At 43.1% G+C, this 22739-nt stretch overlaps 1 protein-coding gene across 2 annotated transcripts in view; it reads left to right on the top strand.

Annotated features, from left to right (window-relative positions):
• Positions 1-22333, top strand: part of oxsr1b (oxidative stress responsive kinase 1b) — a 61510-nt gene extending 39177 nt beyond the window's left edge. The window contains exons 5-18 of one of the 2 annotated variants that reach the window (XM_048266134.1): positions 5250-5305; positions 7247-7356; positions 8434-8535; positions 9618-9751; positions 10223-10271; positions 10838-10903; positions 11039-11161; positions 14691-14726; positions 15149-15343; positions 16949-17004; positions 17560-17612; positions 18167-18235; positions 19069-19133; positions 19235-22333. In XM_048266134.1, the coding sequence (XP_048122091.1) occupies positions 5250-5305; positions 7247-7356; positions 8434-8535; positions 9618-9751; positions 10223-10271; positions 10838-10903; positions 11039-11161; positions 14691-14726; positions 15149-15343; positions 16949-17004; positions 17560-17612; positions 18167-18235; positions 19069-19133; positions 19235-19309 (1189 nt within the window). In that variant the 3' untranslated portion in view covers positions 19310-22333. The remainder of the gene's footprint in view (positions 1-5249; positions 5306-7246; positions 7357-8433; positions 8536-9617; positions 9752-10222; positions 10272-10837; positions 10904-11038; positions 11162-14690; positions 14727-15148; positions 15344-16948; positions 17005-17559; positions 17613-18166; positions 18236-19068; positions 19134-19234) is intronic. The other variant, XM_048266135.1, reaches the window with a different exon arrangement.
• Positions 22334-22739: the final 406 nt, after the last annotated feature.

The raw sequence follows: 22739 nt of genomic DNA, 5'->3' as shown, positions 1-22739 counted from the left end.
TTGCACAGAGGCATGCTCGGGGCATAAATCTCCATGCCGACGTGATAATGCTGAGATACCATTCTCTGGTGTTTTATTTTTTATTCTGAAACACTCGGAGCATGTAAGGTCGATTGTGTCGTTAAAAGCGCGATGGCTTTATCGGTCCAGCGCGGAGTGATTTTCTGGCCATCAGGCGCTGAGTCATGGTTGGTGGTTTTATTTTACTCGTTTTTATTTTTTATTTCCTATTCAAAGGCCCTTTTCATTTCACAAGTGCAAAACAGTGATTTGACAGCGACACACGCCTCCCATTAAAGTGGTCTTTTTAGAGCCGGAGCCCGTGAGTGGAGAAAGGGGCCTTTATTGTGTCCTGGCTCCAGGGTTAGGGACTTTATGTAACACCACGTGTCTCGCAGACCGCTCCTGTCAAAACACTTGCCATCTCGATCCCTGGTCTTCATGGCCAAAACAATGAAAAAAGCTGAAGGGGCCATGGGGCGAGCACCAGATAAGGGAGAAAGGGGGAAAATAAAAGGGAAGTTCAATAATGGCTGATGCCTGAGTGGAATAATAGGAGCGATGCAAATATTGGACAATACGTCGAGCTGAACTAAGCTCGACTTTCAGAGGAGGGAAACAGAAAGAGACGAGTCCGTCCACAAGAAATTAGGAACTAGAGAGCGTCAGTCGGAGTGGTAGAGCTGCCCTCAGCTTCCCAAAATACTGGGCTCTGTGGGTCATCTCGAAAGGGTAAGGGCAGACACTGTTTACCACATTTTGTGTGTGTGTGTGTGTGTGTGTGTGTGCGTGCAGTTGAGAGAGACCATCCATCATGAAGGGAAGATTCTTTCCTCTGATTCTTTCCTGATCTGGAGGTTTTGGCGGCTACCTCCTTTTTCCTTCCTTGGGTGACCACGGTGAACCCACTGCCCCCTGCCTACCCTCCTGCTGAAGCTGCAGTACAGCACCGACCACCTGCAGGCTCTTCTGCACACCAGCACTACTGGCCTCCCACCTCCCACAGGCAGCAGTCAATCATGAGACAGCACGACTGACCACACACCCTCTTCCCTTACTCCTGACTCAGAGGAAGCAGGACGCCACGGTCAAAAGAAAGCAGCTCAGAAATCAGCACTGGCATAGTCATTGTAAATGAATGGGTGTTTATGGTGACTGGAAATGGCTTTTCTCCGACGTCTAGGTACAGTCTAGGTGCTCCTAGTCTTGCTGATTGTATCGATGGCGATCTTCCTGAGTCAGTGTGGAAGGAGGGGAGGGATCGGTGCGGTGGCAGCTAGATGACTCGGTGGAAATGCCACCATTGCGTTGCATTATGTCAGTCAGTCTGTATATCTGTCTGTCCATATGACGGGCCTCCTATCAATGATTCACTCAGTCCCGTGTCCCTGTGTCTGTCAGTCTGTCACCCCTGTGGAAGTGCTGAGTAAACCTGCGTTCACACTTTGTGTCTTTTTGGAAGCTGCCAGGATCAGTTTGACATTATTATCCTATGGAGTAAACTGTGTACCTGAGTACTTTTTCTGCAGCTCAGTGTCATTTTAAAATTGAAAAAGTTCAGCTTCTCTAACAAAAAAACAAACAAACAAAAAAACGCCCTACGTCTAGAGCTTTTCTGACAGTTGACCAATCCCAAGCACAGGAGATACCTGCCCACTGCTTTGTGACTGGACTGGACTGGACAGGCCCATCTCAGCTCAGTCTAGCTCATATCAACACAGCGCAGCCACCTCCCACTGTGCCTGGTGCTTACTGAAGACCCACTACTAGTCTTGCACTAAATCAACATCAGAACGGAGTGCCATTCAGAGTCATTAGACATTCATATAACAGAGCCAATTTCTCATTTGACACTCATCTATTTGTGTGCCCTTGTATTACACTTACCCACACACATACTGTGTATGCTTTGTAAAGGTATTTAGTGTAAGTAAAAAGCTTACATGTTTTGGGAAGCAGAATGTTGTGCAATAAGGATAAACAGGTTTCCTCCTGAGGAAAGGAGGGAGTAAGTGTGTGATAAAGAGAGAGGAAGGGATTGATACTTGGCAGTAATGCCGGCATACGTGACGAGACGTATGGAATCATGTAAATCGTCCAAGCTGTGTGTGTGTGTGTGTGAGAGAGAGAGGGAGAGAGACATAAATATAAATTATGGGTTGTGTACGCCTAGTTTTCCTGGAGACTGATGCCTCCCTCATGGCAACCCACTGTGTGAATTTCTCCTGTGGGATCATTAAGATCTGTCACATCGCCCCGATCTCAGCATGGCACCCAGTACACAACTTACATAACTTCATAACACAAGAATGTGTGAGTGAGGTGTGTCTGCAAAAATGTACTGCTTCAAATTTCCCCCACATCTCTTCGAAGTGCTGCGCAATCGTCAGATTTTATGTTCCGATATGCCTTTGTCTGAGCTAGGCTGTCATCTTACCTTTCGGACGCCTTTTGTCACCCCATGACTGTTGGAGAAGTAATGCGCTTCCTTAACAAAATGAAAATACAATGGCTGTGTGTGTGCGTGTGTGTGTGTGTGCATGCGGGCACATCTGTGTTTGTGTGTACACATGTTTATACTGTATGAGTAAGCATGTTTCTCTTGATATGGGGGCCTTTGTACAGTTGACTGTTGTCTGGACTCTGGAGGACAAACTCCACGACAAATCCCTCTTCCTCTCCTCCTCCTCTTCCTCCCATCTCTTCTCTCTTCTGTCTCTGTCTCCTCTCCTCCTCCTCTGTCTCTCCTTTCTTTCCTCTCTTCCTCCTCTTCCTCTCCTTTACTCGTCTTCTTCACTTCAATGTCTCTGCACTTGTCTGGACTCCCAGGCACAGTAATATGCAAACAATTATCATACGCTCTCACTGAGTATAGGAATGTTTTCCAACCGCGGCAGCAATCATCTCCCACATCACACATGTGTGTCCACTCCTGCTCTTCCTCTTGGCTGTAATTACAGTGATAATATAGAAAAGCATTGAGAGAGGCCCCTTTTAAAATTACCAGCCACAATTGGATGGTGAGTTGGCAACCCATCCTCCATGTTATGTGTACTGCTTAGCTACGCGGCTAAAGCTAATGTGGAAGCTTCACAATTTTACATAACGTTCTGAAGTCTTAGCCTATGTTTACATAACAATTAGAGAGTCTCTATTGGTATGAATGGTTATGGTATATAGCATGAGTTGGTGACCTTGGCCACCCCTATAGTTTCCGTTTCAGGCAGAACCAAATGTCAATACAGTCATAGGTCAAGTGCTTGCTTAAGAGTAAGCAACCAGGCTGATACTGGGTGAATTTAGGTCCAACAGGTCAGCTGTGTTGCCATTGTCGTTGTGTGCTCTTAGAGGTCAGGCCTGAGTTAGCTTTTAGCTCATGGTAATAAAATCACCCTCTATTACCCTACTTCTGTGTAAAATGTAAACAGAGAACAAAAAAAATTCAATCCCTTCATTGTTGAATAGAGAATCTAAACAACTTTCCGAGATTGACTTGCGTGTTGCATGACCACAGAGCACAACTGAATGTATAAACTAAATGTTTGTCGCTATGTTTGTCCTTCGAAGGCACACTTCCCCTTTCACAAGTCTTTTTTTAAAACATTTCTTTTTATAAATAAAGCTAAACACTTTCAGTTTTTTCACAAGAGCAAACACCAGAGCTGCACTGATGTTTGCAGAATGGAATGAATCACTCATCCCTGACACTTTTCCTGATCTCAACGCAATGCTCTGGGTGTCAGAAACCACATAGTGGGTAAGAGACACTGGCCATTCCCAATACCTCTGTGAGTAGTGAGTGGCCTTGTGTGGGGAATAAAGATTTCATAAGAGCTGGTTGGAAATGGAGGGATGATGCCACCTTTGGTGAGATGGTGAGGTGGGACAACTAATACCTCTTTGCTGTGTCTTGTCACATTGCTTTGTGTGTGGGTGTTGGTGTGTGTTGGTATGTTTGTGAGACTTGGTATGACAACCACTTTAAGATAGATGAAACAGGAAACCAGAGGACTGGTGTTGTGAAGTGAAAAAGACTGTTGTAGTAGAGGTCACCCAATGTGCCTCTTCACTTAGTGTAGTGCTGCTTGTTTAGTCAGTGGCTGTGGACACATTCTACAGGTACTGTCTCTCTGCCACCTCAAAGTCAAAGTTTTTGTCAAAGTCAGCTTTATTGTCAATTTCTTCACATGTTCCAGACATACAAAGAGATCGAAATTACGTTTCTCACTATCCCACGGTGAAGACAAGACATATTTGACCAATTTTAAGTCCACAGACAAACATAACATTCAAGTGTAGTAAATAAGTAAATAAGAGGGCACATATAATAATAATGAAAAAATAAGAGCAGCAAAATTTTGTTGACATTGACACCTGCTGGTTGCATGTTGTATTGTAGATATTATTGACTGAGCCCTGCCAAAGGGTAATGTATTCATGAATACACTTATATCTAGTACTGACCTTCATCTGTCTGTTAAAGCCAGCAGGCGTTCAGCCGCCATCCGACGATGCAATTTATTTTATTGGGGTGGAAGCGATTTGATCACATGAACTCCCCTAATCGCCAATCCAAACGCTACCCCCTCAGACCCTCCTGATCTGTCATCTCTGGCCACTGTCCCCCATATCCCCGTCCACTCTCGTCCCAGTTTTTATTCAGCGGGAAGGAGAAGAATTCCTCCCTGTCTGCTCTTTTATCACTGAGCATCTGCGACTGCTGCAGCCAGGGTCATTCAACTCTATCCGTCACATGGAGACGAGCCAGCGCAGCGCGGAATGAGAATCAGCCAGCCGTCTAGGCTGCGATGGAGGGTCAGCGCGGAGGCAGTCTAGGCGTCTAGACGGGCGTCTGGTTTGGGAGATGGCAGTCGCGCCGCATCATGTCACGATGTCACGTCTCATCTCGTTTTATGCTCTGTCACCTCATGGCCGGTCCCTGCTGAGTAAAGGGCAGTGTGGCAGCTGCTGGGGAGACAGAACACACACCACACACACACACACACACACACACACACACACACACACATATATATACACACACACACTCTCTTACATGCACACACACAGTTGTTGCACATAGACACTATTCGTGTACCCACAGACTTACAGTACACTTTTAAAGACACTCAGTCAGTCACACTCAGACACACACACAAACACGGAGTCGCAGCCATGACAGATATCCATGTTAATATCCTGTGTGTGTGTGTGTGTCTGTGTGTCTGTGTGTGTGTGTGTGTGTGCAGGGACCTGAAGGCTGGAAACATCCTGCTCGGGGAAGATGGCTCAGTGCAGATCGCAGGTGGGTACTTTCCCCGTGTTTGACACACACGGGCCGCGCTTCTGTTTCCTGTCAGCCCATTTCCTGCCAAGTCCGAGGGAAAGGGGAAGTGACTGCTCATTTACACCCAGTCACAGCCTCGAAGCCTGGGGCACACATTTCAGCACAGCCCAGACACAGCATGCATACTGACACAAACACTTTCCATGTGTGTGTGTGTGTGTGTGTGTGTGTGTGTGTGTGTGTGCCACAGTTATAAAGTCGGAAAGTAAACCTAATTTATTGCATGCTTTGAGAATAATTGCCACTGTAGCCCAATGCTTTTCATTCAGAATGGATGGCATGTCAGGCAGACTAAACATTTGTCTGAATTTTAAATGAGTGATTTCTTATTTCCTTTTATTATCCAAAGGTCTTTATCCCGGGCACACTCCATGCTAGTTCGATGACTCAAATAGTCCAGTCACAGCCCTGAATGTTTTGACATTGTTTCCATGGTTAAATACATTCCCCAAATGAATGACCATGACGTCCTAATGGAACAAGTTGTCTTGAATTTCCCAATTTTTGAAATGATGGTCATAGTCTCACACCTAGTTATCTGTACTATATACTCCAGGATAGTGTTAATCTCCAGTATAGTTGTAATCCCAGTATAGTGTTAATCTCTAGTATGGTTTTAATCCCAGTGTCCTGTGTAACATTGCTGTGCTCTGAACTCCACCCCTCAGTGGCACCACCAGTAGCTCTAGTTTTTTGGGGGGTTGGTCTGTGCTGCATTGCAGTGGTGCATTCCTACTGAATCCTTAGAGTGGGGAAGCCCTAACCTTTAGTGCTACACAGACACTTAGAGAGAGAGAGACAGAGAGAGAGACACAGAGAGAGAGAGAGAGAGACAGAGAGAGAGAGAGTAGAAAAACGAGTGGGAGAGAGTGAAAGAGAGAGAGGTGACTGTGTAATCTCTCAAGGACAGTTTGGCTGAGCGTGACCCTCTGGTGACCCCTGCAGATAAACAGTGCTGCTGCTGCTGCCGCCGCCCCTGGTCCAGTGTGCGCATGCACACATGTCTCTCACCGTGAGAACAGGCAGACCGGGGTCGAACCACCACAGGTGCCTGGCGCCCCACCACATCTGTCTAGTGTTTCAGGACTTTGGACTGTAGTAGTCCTAGTGGTGTGTGTGTGTGTGTGTGTGTGTGTGTGTGTGTGTGTGTGTGTGTGTGTGTGTGTGTGTGTGTGTGTGTGGAGAGCAGTGGGTGCAGCTGTGTGAGGAGGGTGCAGCCTTGCCCAGCCCCTTTGGTTCATAGTCAAGCCCTCCTTACTCTCTAGTGAAGAGGAGTGAGTGAGAATATTTAGAAACAACAGAGGAAAGAGTGGGATTCTCAGGGGGAATAGGAGTCTTTGAAGGTCCAACTAGAAGATTATAAGAAAGTGTGTGTGTGTGTGTGATATTTGGAGAACAGGGAGATACACAGGCATCATAATCAGCATGCAGTAAAATATTTCAGCACACACACACACACAGAGACACAATGCCTCAGCCTCCTCCGCCCCGTAAAGTCTGTCAGTTTTGTGCCCCTGGGGAGTCTGAGCAGTGTGGCGACTGGGTCCCCGAATGAAGACACACGCACTCACGCACACACACACACACACACACAGGTTTTGATTAAAGCAGAGCTGAGCGACCTATTTTCCACTGTTTCACATCTCACACACACACATGGGAAGGAAACTTGACTCATTCAGTGAAAGGCACACATCAGGCTTCCAGGAATCTGCTGTTTTTCCCAGTCTACCACGATATGTTGATTTCCATTATAAACTAGTCTATGGTTTGTGAACTGGGTTTGTAAAAAGTATCCACACATCACTGTATGGTCCACTGAAGTTATTTGTTGTTTATTTAAACAAACTGTTTGTTTGTTTGTTTGTTTGTTTGTTTGTTTGTTTTTTTGTCTGTTAGACTTCGGTGTTAGTGCCTTCCTAGCCACAGGTGGTGACATCACCAGGAACAAAGTGCGGAAGACATTTGTGGGGACGCCATGTTGGATGGCCCCAGAGGTGATGGAGCAGGTAGGTGCCTCATCCACACACTCAGGCACGTCCATACACACACTCACACACATCCATACATGCATACACAAAGGTGAATAGACTCATACACACACATTAGAACAATTGTGCACATACCATTCAGACATGAATTAAAACATCATGCATACACTTAAACAGTGTAGTGAGTCCTAGTTGCATTTAACTGTGCAACTCAATGCTTCATAGCCACAGACAATCTCCTGGCACTGGGGTTTGTTTTGGTTCAGTGATATGCTTATTTCCTGTGAGAAAGGAGCGGTGGTAAGAGCCAGCAGTGTTGTTTGGCGTGTCCATCTGTGGTTTGTACATTTGAGCGATAATTGGCACCAGTAAGCTGCTCTGCGCACAGACAGACAACACTCAACAACCACCAAGTGCCTACAAATGAAAGCAGGCATGAGGAGATGATGGCGAAATACACTGCTTGTTGGCTGGGGCTGTGTGCACCCATGCGTGGGATAACGAGAATCTTCAGAGCTTACTGCCCTCTGTCAGCAGTTTAACTTGTGGTTTTGCTCAGGGCCGACGTTCCCACTACGTTCGTAAAAAGAGAACATTTGCGAAGTGACAATGGCCCTTGAATGGGCTCATGCATTATAATTGCCATTTCACAAAGGATACAATTTTCTACTGGCGAGACGTGTAAAGTCTCTGAAGGAGATTAAAGGTATTTGACTAGGCCACATTTCCTTAGCCTGTGTTAAATCCGAATGGAAGTGCCATTTCAGCTGAATGATTGAGCAGCCTGCTCTCTCTGTTCTCTTCGAAAAATGTCAGCTTCTGGGGTAAAATCTATTTTTACAAGAGTCTGTGAAAGATGTCAACAGTTGTGGTAGGCATGATGATGGCAATTAGATGAAACCAGTCAAGAGCACATTATTGGCAGAACATCTCTTTTAGCATGGTAGCTTTATTATTGTTTTATTGAGTTGTCATTGTTTGAACTGCAGCTTTTGTGTCATTTGATTTGACTGGAGTTGCATCAGCCAGTTATTAGATGGAATACTGCTGTTTTTGGTTGATACTGTGTGTGTGTGTGTGTGTGTCTGGACACAGGTGAAGGGCTACGACTTCAAGGCTGACATCTGGAGTTTTGGAATTACGGCCATAGAGTTGGCAACAGGAGCCGCCCCCTACCACAAGTACCCCCCTATGAAGGTGAGTTGGTGCCTCAAAGGAGAAGAGTGCAGGTCAGTTATGGAGACTTGGCTTGCATTCAGAACGTCCACTCATTCAGTACACAGTGCACTATTGTGAATAACCACTGTATAGGTTTTCAATGACCAGTGCTCTATTTAGTAAATGAGTGGATGTTGTGAACGCTGGCTAGGATCACACTCCTAGTACTCTGTAAGTTATGAGCACCTGTAAGGTATGACGTTGAGATGCTGGCCAGGTAAACAGGGAGGGAGCCTGTGCTCTCTTGTGGTTATGGTTATCCCATGGGTGTGGACGTCCATGTCTTTCATGTGAAACCCTTCAGAGCATCTTACACATTTTGAAGTTCATATGAAAAACCCCCATCATGTCAATCTTGTGGCATGTTGTTGTCATTGAAGCATTTAAGGTTTTCCTTTGAGTATCATGAGACATCGAATGTATTCAAGGATACAAGGATACAAGGAAGTTTATTGTCACATGCATATAGTTACTGGAAGTAAGAAATGCAGTGAAATTATGTCTGGTGTCAGCCTATTTGTGCATTAATGGGGGGTAAAAGTGCAGTAGAAGAGGGGTTTAGTAGATACATTTAGTAGATACAGTACTTCTGAAAGTACTCTGGAAAACGCATTTAATATAGTGCCACCATATAAAGTTCTGGATTTTTTTTAGCAAATGTAGATTTATAGTATCTTATTTAAATGATTTGTTTTGTCTATGTAATTCTATTTGTTTGTTTTAATCTCTAATATTGTTTTATTATACATTTTTTGCCATGATATGCAGTAGTCATAGATACTGATATGATATTAAACCAAAACTACTGCTGAGTTCATACAGTTATTGGCAGCCAAATTTAAAAGAATATACAGAGCCACATTTCTCTGTTTCAAGTGTGTCTATATTGTAGAATGTTTCAAAAGCATTTAATGCTTTGCCATTTTCTCAACTGCATTTTATGAACATTGTGATGCTCAAGATTAGTTGGTTACCATTAAAAGCCATGTAAAACCATCATGACTATACACTAGTTGCTAATGTCATTTCCTGCTGACCTCTTGTCCTTGGTGGTACTGTAGGTGCTGATGCTGACCCTGCAGAATGACCCTCCTGGCCTGGAGACGGGCATCACAGATAAAGAGATGGTCAAGAAGTATGGCAAGTCCTTCAGGAAGATGATCTCTCTCTGTCTGCAGAAGGACCCAGAGAAAAGGTGTGTAACTGGTAGAATGACACAACCTGCATAATCATTGAGTGTGTGAGACATTTGTTTTATTTTCATTAACAAAACTAAAATACTCTAGAGAGATAGACTATACACGGTGAGAAGCAACTCTATAGCAAGATACAGACAATAAGCTCATGTCACAGTGTCCAGGTGTCCGGCCTCGTTGATGTTAATTGGCAGGGTAAAACATCTTCCTGTTCATGTTCCTGACTGTGCTGTTCCACAGGAAGTTGGTTTACACAGTGGCGACATCTTGAGAAATGGTCTAATCTAAAATATAAAACCTGTGTGTGAAAACTTGCACTTAACTTTTGAGAATTGTACTAAAATAATGTTATGTGCCTCCCCTAGTTTTTCTTAACATGTCATGCTGACTCTCTTGCTGTGATGGTAAAGCAGGGAGGTAGGTTGGTTAATAAAGTTGTTGAACTGACACCTTGTTCTCTCATGTCTCAGGCCAACCTCATCAGAACTCTTAAAGCATAAATTCTTCACGAAAGCAAAGGTACGTTTGATTTCATTTCGTTCTCCCCTGTTCTATCCTTTTCTGTAGAATTCACAAAGTGGCGGACGTGGGATTTAGCCATTTGTTGGTACATGCACGCCGTCATTATTAGTATCGATATAGCACAGAGTATTATAACCGTGTTGTCTGTGTGTTTGTATCCACTGTACATGCACACTGGTCTTAGGTCAGTCAGTCAGTCAGGCATGCCTCCTATTACTTGGCTGGTGATGACACTAGACAAAACCAGGGATTAGCAGTCCATCAGTCACATCCTGTGCCCTGACACTGACCATGCTAACAACTGGAGCGCTGACTCAGCACTCTGGACAAGCTCCGGTCTTTGGTTGGGCTGCCTGAACCGACATGATGTGATACAGCAGCAATACCGTACATGTCCACTAGAGGGCACAGAACACCACCATTAGCGCACATGCTCTGCAATATTCACAGAAACGATGACACCAGCTGTTGTTTTGTCACTCTTGTGGCATGATGTTTATCTTCATGGTCTACTCTTATGCTTAGTGATTAACTAATGCTTTTTTGTGTTCCTCGCTCTACAGAACAGTGAATATTTACAGGAGAGGCTACTACAGAGAGCGCCAACAATAACAGAGAGATCGAAAAAGGTCAGAGATCAGTGGACTGTGCAAGTGTTTGTGCCACCAGTGCATGTATCTTTGGCAGATGGTGCATATCTGTCTTGACTGTGTGTGTGTGTGTTTTGTGTTTGTGTGTGTGTGTGTGTGTGCGCGCGCGCGCAGGTGAGGCGAGTGCCTGGCTCAAGTGGTCGACTCCATAAGACAGAGGACGGGGAGTGGGAGTGGAGTGACGACGAGCTGGATGAGGAGAGTGAAGAGGGCAAAGCCGCTGTCGCCGCTCTACGGGTGAGACACACACACACACACACACACAGACACCACAAACACCCATGTAGGTATGCACACAAAGATAGATGCTCACAACCTCACAATAGACTAATTTCTATACATACACTATAGCAGTGGTTCTCAAATGGGGATACGCGTGAAGGCACTCCAGGGAGTATGTGAGAGTTCATTAAATGAATTTTATATTTCAGTAGGCTATTCAATTTCATTATCCTAAAAACCTAGTCCCCCCCATACCAAGATGGTTCGACCCAACCGGTCACATGCCACCCGCCATCACCTGTCAATCACTGTAAAAACTCAAACGATGGAGTCGTGGTTGAAGCGTAGCGGTAATTCTTGTGCACTTAGGGGGTACTTGGCTGAAAAAATATTTCACAGGGGGTACATCACTGAAAAAAGGTTGAGAACCACTGCACTATAGAGTGCTTTTAAGTATTTCAATCAGTTATAAATAGCAGATACACTTCTCTTGCTGGTCTGTTTAATGTCCAACCCAAGTCATACAGAACAACAATTGATACATCATCTCTTGTATTTCTAGGTGTATATAATATATAGGTCTATGTCAGCTATTTATGTTCTGTATTTGCATCTTTTCGTACATCTGTCTATGTACAGTTCACAGTATGTTTGCTTGCATTTTCCTGTTTGTGTATGTGCTATGTATATTTGTATCTGTTTGCTTGTGCACATTTGTACCTCTCTGTGTGTGTGTGTGTGTGTGTGTGTGTGTGTGTGTGTGTGTGTGTGTGTGTGTGTTTGTGCAGTGCTGATCCTGTGGCTCTGTGTGTGTTTTGTGTTTGACGGTTGAAGGAGCAGCAGCCCAAGGCCAATAGCACACCCAGGCGACAAGTGCGCTTCGCCCAGCCCCTCGAGCTGCCCCCGCCCAGGGTTGTTCTTTCTCCCTCAGATACAGATGGCTCCGCTAACAAGGAAGGCCTCCCGCCAGTGACCGCTAGCGCAGACTCGCACTAGCGAAGGGAAATTCAGTGGGGAATTGTTATACATTAGCATAGATTAGCACATGCTAGAACAGGCTAAATGATTGCTGTAGCGGTGACTGGACACAGGTTAGCCGTGGTAGTTTGAGTTAAAAAGGACTTGCATGGACTAGCATAAATTAACTAAAGCTAGTGCAAAGTTCCTGATAGGTGTCAGCTGATATCTGACAGGTGAGGACACATTGAGGGATAGTATTGTGCCAATGTCATAAGAAAATGTCTTAAATGACTTCGATGGCTGGATCAAGCAGATGACTTGTGAAAATACCCAGTGCGTGACTTTGAGGATGGATTATAGACGGAACCATGTTCCTCTTCTGTCTGCTGGCTTCTGGTAGCAATATTGGCCCTGGGTTCCCCCCATAATCACCACAGTTATTGCTTAACTGCAAACCAAATTTTCCATCCCAGTTAACCACATTCATCCAATGACTGATGATTTTCATATTACCATATTAATGGTATTATGGTTTGTAGCAGTTTCCTTTTCAAAATGGAACAGTTTGCAGCGTGGCCTTTGACCATTGTAGGTTACCCTTCTCTTTATCTCTGAATGGACCAAATCATTCTGCCACTTTATCTGATCTCCCTGCGTGATACTGCTGATTAAAGGATAAGCACATTCATCCTTCACTCCCACACGGCATATAACAGCAGTTATATAACGACTCCACAGTCTCTATGGAAATGTAATAATCTCCAATTCCCCTCTCAGGTAATTCCTGTTTGCAATGGGTGACAAAACACAGAACCCCCAGAGAGACGTAATAAGCTAATGTGTTTACACGCAGCTTTTAGCCTTTGAAGATTTAACCAGAGCAGCCCACGACAGAAAAGGAGGATGGGAAGTCTGAACTGGGGGTCCATCTGGGTAGAATAAAAGATGAGATCTAGAACTTTTTGAGGAGACATCTTTCCTGGAAGCCATCTGTATTATTTATTTTTTAATAATTTTTTCACTACGTCTTTTTATTGCAGCTATCTGTCTACTGATCAAATCAATCCATCTTTATAACCAATAAAACAAAAACAGCAAGATTACTTATCTGTCCACTAGATGTAATCAAAAACATGAATAGAGCACTAACATGCGCTCTCAGTAACAGGGAATGCTTCATTTAACTCAGCGAAGTAAACGCAGAAAAACTAAAAAGAATAGAAATAAATAACACACTTTTGCTATCACAAACTGGTCATGCCAGCTGACTATTCACTCCTTGTCAGCAACATGTCGGAGAGGGTTATATACTGTACCGTACTCGTAGATAGAGAAATCCTATCTTTAATCATAACTTTTATTTATTTTTATTTAATTTAAAACAATATTTAACCAGGCAAGAATTGTTTATTTCCAGTGACACCCTGGCAAGTGCAAGATTCTACTTAAGATTCAATTTAAGGAGGAATGGGAGGGGGGATAACTAGCTAAGCAGAGGTTAAAAAACATGTTAGGAATGGATCCCCACTCCCCAGGAAATGTTATATCAACCCGAGAAAAGGACTTTGCTATGACTCTTTCACACGCACACCTTTGCCCAGCAGCAGTGGGCCAGCTGTGCTGATTTTATTTCAGCCTGCGTCAGATGTTTGCACCACGCCTCCACTGTTTGACGTCATTAGGAGATGAATTAGTGGATAATCACAACATACAGGACTGGGGTCTTCCCATAAAGGCCTGGTGTGGCATGGAAAGGGATCAGTCCATCCCCATCATCCATTGGGCTGATCATCCTTACTTTATACATCTGATTGGATTCAGGATCATTGTAATATTTATTAGTTGAGAGCAGACCTGGTTTAGCCAACCAAACATGAGTCACGTATGCAGAGAGCAGAGCAGTGAAACGGGCAGATCAGACCCCCAGATCTAATTTCTCATGTGAGCACAGACATCCCATGGCTAGGGAGCACAGAGAGCGATGAGCAGACCAAACGTACACGGTGACTTCAAAGATCCGCAGTCCAATCAGTCCTGCTGTCAATGAGCCTGGAGTCCCCTGATCAATAATGCAGGTCACGTCTCTCGCCTCTCGCTACACCACTGTCGCTAGGGGGTCGTCAAGGTGTGCTTACTACATCCTGCTGGGAGAACGTTCATCTTAACTCATAAGTGTCTACCCTGTGAATGGGGGAAATCATACTGAGCTTAAAGGCTCAGCTTTGCAGCGTGCATTCGTTGCTTTTAAAAATACAGGACATATTTTTGCATCAATTTACCCATAACACAAGATTACACATATCAAATGCTCAAGGTGAGACTGTATAACATTCTGTACCCCCTCCCTTGCTAAATAATGAATAAGTAATAGTTTGTCTCCTACTAATCTAAACGAAAGTGTGTGATGTCAACATACACACACAGCCGCCATCCCGGGCTTGTCTGCTTTATCCGTGTCTGTCTGTGTCTTGTGATTCTCCCAGATGTTCTCCCTGTGCTAACGAGAGCCTCTAACTAGCCATAACGACCTGATGAACATAAACAACAGCGTGTCACCTGACTTCTGCCTTTGTCTCTTTTACAGTCACCCAGAGTAAAGGAAGGATCTCAGAATTCAGAGGTGAGTTTGTGTTTCATATTTGTATGTTGTATGTACACTAGTATTTACTTACTAACGTTAATTTACTAGAAATAATGTAATTTTAATTTATTTTATATTATTTCATCTTATTTGAATGAATAGAAATATGACCGTAGAATACCTACCATATCATTGAATCATTTGGCAGGTCTCCAATTGCCCTGTAAAGTGAAGTGTTAATCTTATCTGATCTGCTTTTGTTCCCTGAGGGACTTTAACCCTAAACTGCATCACTGGCAGCTTGACAAGCACTTCCACTTGAACTACAATTGAAAAAGATCAACTGAAAACCTCACATAAACACTGTGCTTTTGATTTGCCCCTAACCTTGCACAGTGTGCAGTGTGCCTCAGCCTAACCTGAATTTACCCTTCTCCTACCTTCTGGTGGATCTCGAATAGATTTTCGCAACGTCAGACACCTCGAGCGCTCGCCTTGCGGCCCCAGGCCAAGCAGAACTACCTCAGGCTGCCCCGGCGCAGACCGGCCCAGCTAACGCCCAACCCGCTGCCCAGGCTCCTGCTCCAGCAGCGCCCTCGCAAGGCCCCCCTCCTGCTGCTGCTGCTGCCGCTCCTGCTGCTGTTGCGCCCGGCCAGGTACACCAGCCAGTTCTCATGGTAACCAGGGGCTCAGGGTATAGAGGATTAGCATCGCTGGAAGCCACCACCATCTTTAAAATGTCAAAGTAAAACATTGTGTGTCAAATTTATGTCAAAGTAAAACATTGTGTGTAAAATGTGCTCACCTCTGGTCACAATTTCACAAACAAGCCAATTCCATGCCACATTACTGATGGACACAAAAGTTTGTTGTCTGTGATCTTTCTGGCAGAAAATTGCCAGTTCATCCACCAATCCGTAACCAATCCACATAGACAACATCATTTGAGACCATCTATAGTGTGGCACCTGTGGTCTTGTAGGGATGCTCCCCACAGTATCACAGAAGTGTAATGATATTTTGAGGCCTCATCAGTGGCTTAAAGTAATGTTTTACTTTGACATAGCAAGCTTTCCCCCAAGGCTATTCTGGTTGTTTTGGTCTCCAATAAGGTAGTTTTGGTCTCCAATAAAAGTTCTCATGCAGAATTAGACCCTAGGTTGTTCTTAGATCAAAGTTGTGCTTGAAGAGGATGGCAAATGTATTAAAAAATCACAGACCACCTCTATCACTGAGAGTTATAATATTGATTCATAGTCATAGTTGAGTCCCTTTTTACCTAAGTCATAAGCCAAGGGAAAATGAGACAGGATAACTAATGCATACAACGCAAACAACAAGTTGAGGGTGTGTGTCATCATCAGTTGTAACCTTTACAGTATGTCTGGCTCAAATACACAACAAAATGTAGGGCTCTTGTGGCTCATCTTGTTCCACATTAGGGATAAATTGTAAATATATTAATGCAATGTAAAGTCCATGATTTAATTATCAATAATTAGCAATTAATAATATTTCCAACAAATCCACATTTTGTTGAATCCACTTTTGCTGTTCTTGCACACTTCAGTTCATCAACATATCTGAAATATAAATATACATTTCTAAATGATAAATTATTTTTGATGTGGGAGATTATTAACCTGACCCTAGCCAGATGAATTTCGCTCCGCCTAGCTCCACTCATCCATCTGGAACCGATCCATTGAAGTGTTGCTTCAGAAGGCTGGGCCTAATCAAAAAATGCTTGCATATGATTGAATAAGCCACTTGTCCGTCATCTATTGACGTGCTACTTCAACCACTCACATCGAAGCCAACCCGTGGCGCTAATAACAGTGTCACAGTAAACTCTACGCTATGCCATCTATGAAACTCCGCCCTGCGTCCTGATTGGCTGAACCATAAAGTCGGTTGCAGAAATCACTCTCAATGGAAGAGGTCCCAGATGGATGTGAGTGAAGCTAGGCGGAGCTATAGCGGAACAAAATTCATCTGGCTAGGGTCAGGTTAGGAGATTATACCTAATATGCAAAGAAAAAAAAGTCTTCTTGAAAGTTTTTTGAAAATGCTTACCACTCCATCCACATAGTTTTTCCTTCCATAGCAAAATAAAAGGTATGCACCAAGATGCAGGTGGTGGTTCATCCTACCCTCTCCCCTACACTCCCTTCTCAGTTCCATGTTTGCCTTCAAAGGGAGAGGTAGCAGTCATGTGCTGCCCAAAGCCCTCACTGAGTCCCCCTGTGCTTTGTCTTCAGGCCCCTGCTGCTCCTACGGATGCCACTAGGCCCATCAGCTTGGTATTAAGGTTGAGGTGCGTGTCTGAGTGCTTGTGTTGGTCTTATACTGTAGGTATACGCACATCAGTGTTATGATACAAGGAAAATAATACAATGTTATCTGTCGCTGTTTTTATAACATTTTGAACATTACTAGTTTAACATCAGACATTTAACATTGCAAGTTTAACATCACAGACCTTTCTTGAATTAGAAGTTCTTGAATTAGAATATTACTGACTGTAATAACAGTCATCACTGTTCATCATTGATATGGTCCAAAGCCTGCTTCACAAGGCCTGTCTTAGAAAAACAGTTATTTTGATTGATCTTCTGGCTGTCATGTGCCTCAAAGTATCTGTTGGACATTTATCTTAAGCACATGTGAGAACTTGTTTGGATGCAAGCTGTTCCAAGTCCCAACTCCCAGCCTGAGTTTGAGTCAGAGTGTGCCCCTGTTTATCAAACCATTATCAACACTGGAATACAATTTGAAGCACTGATCTTAAACTCAAACATGATCATTGGTCAATAACAGGATGAAGTCCTAACCTGCCTTTTCTCCTCCTCCTCCTCTTCTCTCTTCTTAGAAACTCGAAGAAGGAATTGAATGACATTCGATTTGAGTTTGTGCCTGGCAGAGGTAAGATATCGTCAGAAAGCAAAAGACTCAAATAGTAAAGACCCACCTGCTCATATCTTTACTGAGGATGACACTCAAAGCAGTATCCAAAAGGAAGACACTCTGGCTGTCACCCAACAACAACAGCCAAAAGCACACATATCGCTATTTGGCCTAATTGCTCTAATTCACCATGGTTTGAGGCCGATCTAATGTCTTAGCCAACTGGGAAGCATGCTAACTGTTGGTGGATCTGCAAATAAAGAGAGCATGTTCGAGAGCATGTAGCGACGGACATAGCAGAAGTCCCCTGGCTAAAAGCAGTGAATTTGATTTGCTAATGGGCTGTGGTGTGGATGAGAAATGGGAAAGGATGATTGATGATGCAGATTTGTTATTCCTAGTTAGACCCTCAAGGGGTTTAGAGCATCTAGCTGATTGAAATAAGACAGAGAGATAATGGATCTTTTTGGTATTGTATAATCTCTCTCTCTCTCTCTCTTTCTCCCTCCTCTGTCTCTCTCTATCTCTGTCTCCACATTATTGTCTTACGCACCCTTTTCTCTCGTTTTCAGACACGGCAGATGGAGTGTCTCAGGAGCTGGTGACGGCTGGACTGGTTGATGGGAGAGACTTAGTCATTGGTCAGTATTCTGGGACCAGACCAGTTTGTTTGCTGGTTCTTTGTATAATAGACATCTGCTTAGGGAGTCCAACAAGTGGGCTGTGTGATTTTGGCCCTGAATCAATGCAGTCTGACAAACTTTTGAACCAGACTATTCAATTTGTCATGTAGTTTCAGCAGGACATAACAATTATAATAATTATACCATGAAAAGCTCTTGTAAGATCTGATTGGATTTCTAGCACCTTCACATTTTTTTATGCGTCCAACTGAAACATGTAGTGCGAGTTACCATATCATATGCAACTAAAAAAAAAATCACACAGTGTCTGCCCAGCATAAGTCGTCCTGTGGTACCTGGGGGGCAGCCGTGGCCCACTGGTTAGCACTTTGGACTTGTAACCGGAGTGTAACCGACCAGTGGGCCGCGGCTGAAGTGCCCTTGAGCAAGGCACCTAACCCCTCACTGCTCCCCGAGTGCCGCCGTTGTAGCAGGCAGCTCACTGCGCCCGGATTAGTGTGTGCTTCACCTAACTGTGTGTTCACTGTGTGCTGTTTGTGTTTCACTAATTCACCGATTGGATTAAATGCAGAGACCAAATTTCCCTCACGGGATCAAAAAAGTATATACTTATACTTCACTGGCCGTAAATGCATGAATTTGTAGATCAATATAGGATTGTTTCACTTAAATGCAGGAAGTAATGATTATATAGTTAACTTACGTTAAAAGTCATGAAATAATTCATAATTAGGTTTTAGCCTGCATATCCACATTGGAATTAATTTGTTTTATGAAATGCTTGCATAGTTCTCTGGATCTGTACTCACGCTTGTCCTCTGCTATTTCAGTCGCTGCTAATTTGCAGAAAATTGTCGACGAGCCTCAAACCAATAAAAATGTCACTTTCAAGCTGGTAGGTAGAGAAAAAAATAGATCAAATATACACATCCATGTGTGTCCTCACTATAAAATCCTGTGATTTTAACATTTATTTGCTCTATTTGTACCCTCAAGGCTTCTGGTGTGGAGGTTTCCGAGATCCCTGATGATGTCAAGCTCATGGGATTTGCTCAGCTCAGCATCAGCTAAACTTAAAAAAAAAAAACAAAGAAAGTGGGACCGTGACTTGCCTAAAAAATGTGAAAAAAGACAAAAAACAACCAAACAAACTATAGAATGACAAATTGATGCATTTTTGTGGATGGCCCTAAAGAAACCACTGCTGCCAAAGAGAAAAGACCCATTTCGTCAGTCAGTCCCATAGGACAAAACCATTTCACTCTGCTTCATCAAGTGGTGGAAGAAGGTGATGGCGTATATCAGAATCCAAAACCCATAGGAATCACACAAAAGTTTACAGCGTATGTGTAGAAGGATGCAATTCTCAATACCAACCAGATATATTCTATTATGTTATGTTGTCTTTTTTCCTTTTTTCTCCATCATCCTTTCTTTTTTTCTGTAACGTGGTACATTTTGCACAATCTAAACTAAAGCCCTAAAGTCCTGGTAAAAAGAAATGTAATAATGCCTTATTCTTCAACAAAACTACTGAATGCATGTATAGGGATGTTCCTGTTTCGCCCTGATGAATTGTGGAGCTTACGAATTTCTTGACATGAGCGAATGTGGTTTCAATTACTGAAAGTCAAACTTTTAACTCTTAGTGCCCTCTTTGTGTGCAAACCAGAGGGGGTCAACCACACAAAACCAACAGAGCATCCTATCAGTTTTATCAAATCTTCAGTGCATAGAGTCGCCAATCAAGTCGACACAACCACAAATACGAACAGTCCCCTAACCAACCAGTGCAAGGGAACTTCAGTGTTGCAGTGTTGTTTAGTCGGTCAGTAAAAGTCACTTGGTGAATGCCTAGTCAGTTCTGTTGGCTTGGTTGTGGATACCCCACACAAACACACACGCACACACACTCATCCAGTTGACTCTAGGATGGATCTGGCTATGATCTGGCACCGACATGGCAGTTATGGCATCAGACGAGGGTCAGATCTGGGCCAGATCTGTTTAGGAGTCGGCTGTCTTGTGGGTTATCACTGCTGTAGCTCACTCAACTGCTAATGTAGCACAGTATGGACATGTTGCGCTGCGCTGCCTGAGCTCGGTGAACGGTTAGCTGTTAGCTGGACTTAGTGTGTAGATTACAGTAGGCTATGCTTTTTTTTTTTTGTTTTTTGCAATATTAGGAACCGATTGTTAGCGGTAACATTAGTTTATATCTTGAAGGACTCAGTAACTTGACTGGATGGTAAACTAATGAATCCAGAAGTTTAGTGATTTACAAAACCAGAATATCTCAACTGGTGATTTTTTTTTTTTTTTTTTTTTTTTTTTTTTTTTTTTTTATATTAATCAACTACAAATAGTTCAGTGGGTGATGATTTACAGCAGATTGAGTTATAGCTTCATGTCAAGTGTCATAGCGTAGCCTGCACGTAGTTTAGCTAAATGGACTCACACACACACAGATACACACACACACAGCCAGATCAGATACTTTTCCACACACTTTCTCAAGAAACATTTCCGTAGTCTTAACTATACTCGCAGCTTGATCTCCGTAAGTAGCTTTTTGGGGTTCGTTTTTTTAGTGCTCTTGCGACGCCGTCAGTGGATTTCCTTAGTTCTCACAGTGATCTATTTAAAGCTATGTAAATCAAAAAAAAAAGTTTTTCAGCTAAGTAACTGAAGCCACAGGTGTTGTGTATGATGAAAACAATTGTGTGTTTGTATGTTGGTGTCAGCTGTGTCTTTTGGAATCATTTTTTTTCTTTCATATGCGTTAGGAAGAAAAAAAATTGTGAGTGCATTTGCTCAAATGGGTGAAGCAGATTTGATTTAACCTCTTTAGTATGTACATAATGAGACTTCTGTTTTGATTTGTTTTTATACTGCGTGTTTCACTCTTGGCCTTCGTGTCCTTTAGAGGGGAAGAGGATGGTAGTGTTTGTTTGAAGGTGCCTTTAAAAGGACACCATGCAAGTTTGAGGTTCTGTCTTTTTTTTTCCTTCAATTTCTTCTGCCTTTGATAAGATTTGTCATCATAAGCAGGTCTAATCTAAATGAAAATGATCAGCATTTAGGAGTCTGTCTGCCTTTTTCAGCCAATAACAGCATTTTCAGTTGTAGAACTTGCTGGATTGAAGAAGGGCTTCTCTCTCTCTTAATGTACTGAGTCAAGCAACATGTATGTGTGTGTGAGGGGCTCTCTGTTAAAATGCCCCATATTATGCACAGTATATTTTGTTCTGCCCACCTACCCTCTTAGAGTAGGAGGGGCTGGGTTTTTGTCAGTTTTGATTTCTTTGCTACACAGGTTCCCCAAAGGTGCCAGTCACAACACACACCCAAAATGATTCTCAAATACGCTCCAATACGAGTGCTTGCTATGCCTCCTTGGCCCTCCCTGAAGAAAGGTCCTGTTCTGGTAACAACACACCAAACATCACCTATCCCCACGCTCAAACTTGTTTCTTCGTGTCACATGAATATCCAGTGATGCCAGCTCGGCCTGTTGGGAAATCATATACCAACTTACTACCCTGATGTAACATCATTAGCTTCCAGAACAAGATTATCTTCAGAGAATGTGCTTTGCTTAAACATATTTGCGTAGGAGTGAGCACTTCAACAGAGCCAAACATGTATGGGGTTTTGTTTAATTTTGACTGGAACTGGTTTGACCAAACTCCAAATTTAGGACAGCGATACAAAGTATGTCATCACTTCAGTGCCATCGATTTTTTTTTTCTGTGTTGCCACAGGTTGATAAAAGTGCATTGAACATTGTATTCAACAATTAAGTTTTTTATGTTTGTTTTGCTGTGTCTTCACATATCTGTCAGCTTGTCACTTGTGCTGAATTGTATCTTAAGTGCATAACCAGTACTATCTGTACTGTAGTATTGGGGACAGACTCCCTTCACACATTCATTTGTTGTAGGCAATAACTCAGAACTGTAAAATATTGAAATTTCATTTATTTTTATTTTCACTTTGACTCACTCTTAAATCTGCTCCTTTTTGTTGGTTTTGAACTTCCAAGCATGTTTCTGATTATTTTTAATCAATAAAGAATGAACATATCAGCTGTTACATGAGCACCTTGTCTTAAATTGACTTTACCTCCCGCTTTCTCAAAACAAAATGAGTAAAGGTCACTGCTGGTGCTGAACTTTAACGGGGTGGCTTGTGACGGGAATGTCCGTGATGGGGGAAACATCAGCTGAGACCAAATACCTCTACATAGAGTAGCCTAGCCTACATCTTTCGGGGGTTTGTTTGTTTGTTTTGCTATTTTTTCGTTTCTTTACAGGACAAAGAATAAACTACTGCGAAAAGTTGATCTTTTGATATTTTACCAATAGCCTACATCAGACTGGAAAGGGAAATGCCTATATGTGCTTTTCTAAGAATTTTACATAAAGACGTTTTTCATCGAGAATGGCAGTTACAAAAAGTCAAACGCCCCTGCTGTGAGATTGGCTGATTTGGCTGCAGA

The sequence above is a fragment of the Alosa alosa genome, chromosome 16, assembly GCF_017589495.1.
Source record: "Alosa alosa isolate M-15738 ecotype Scorff River chromosome 16, AALO_Geno_1.1, whole genome shotgun sequence".
Lineage (NCBI taxonomy): Eukaryota > Metazoa > Chordata > Actinopteri > Clupeiformes > Clupeidae > Alosa > Alosa alosa.
Note: the sequence above shows the minus strand (reverse complement) of the source record. Positions and strands in the feature narration are given on the sequence as shown.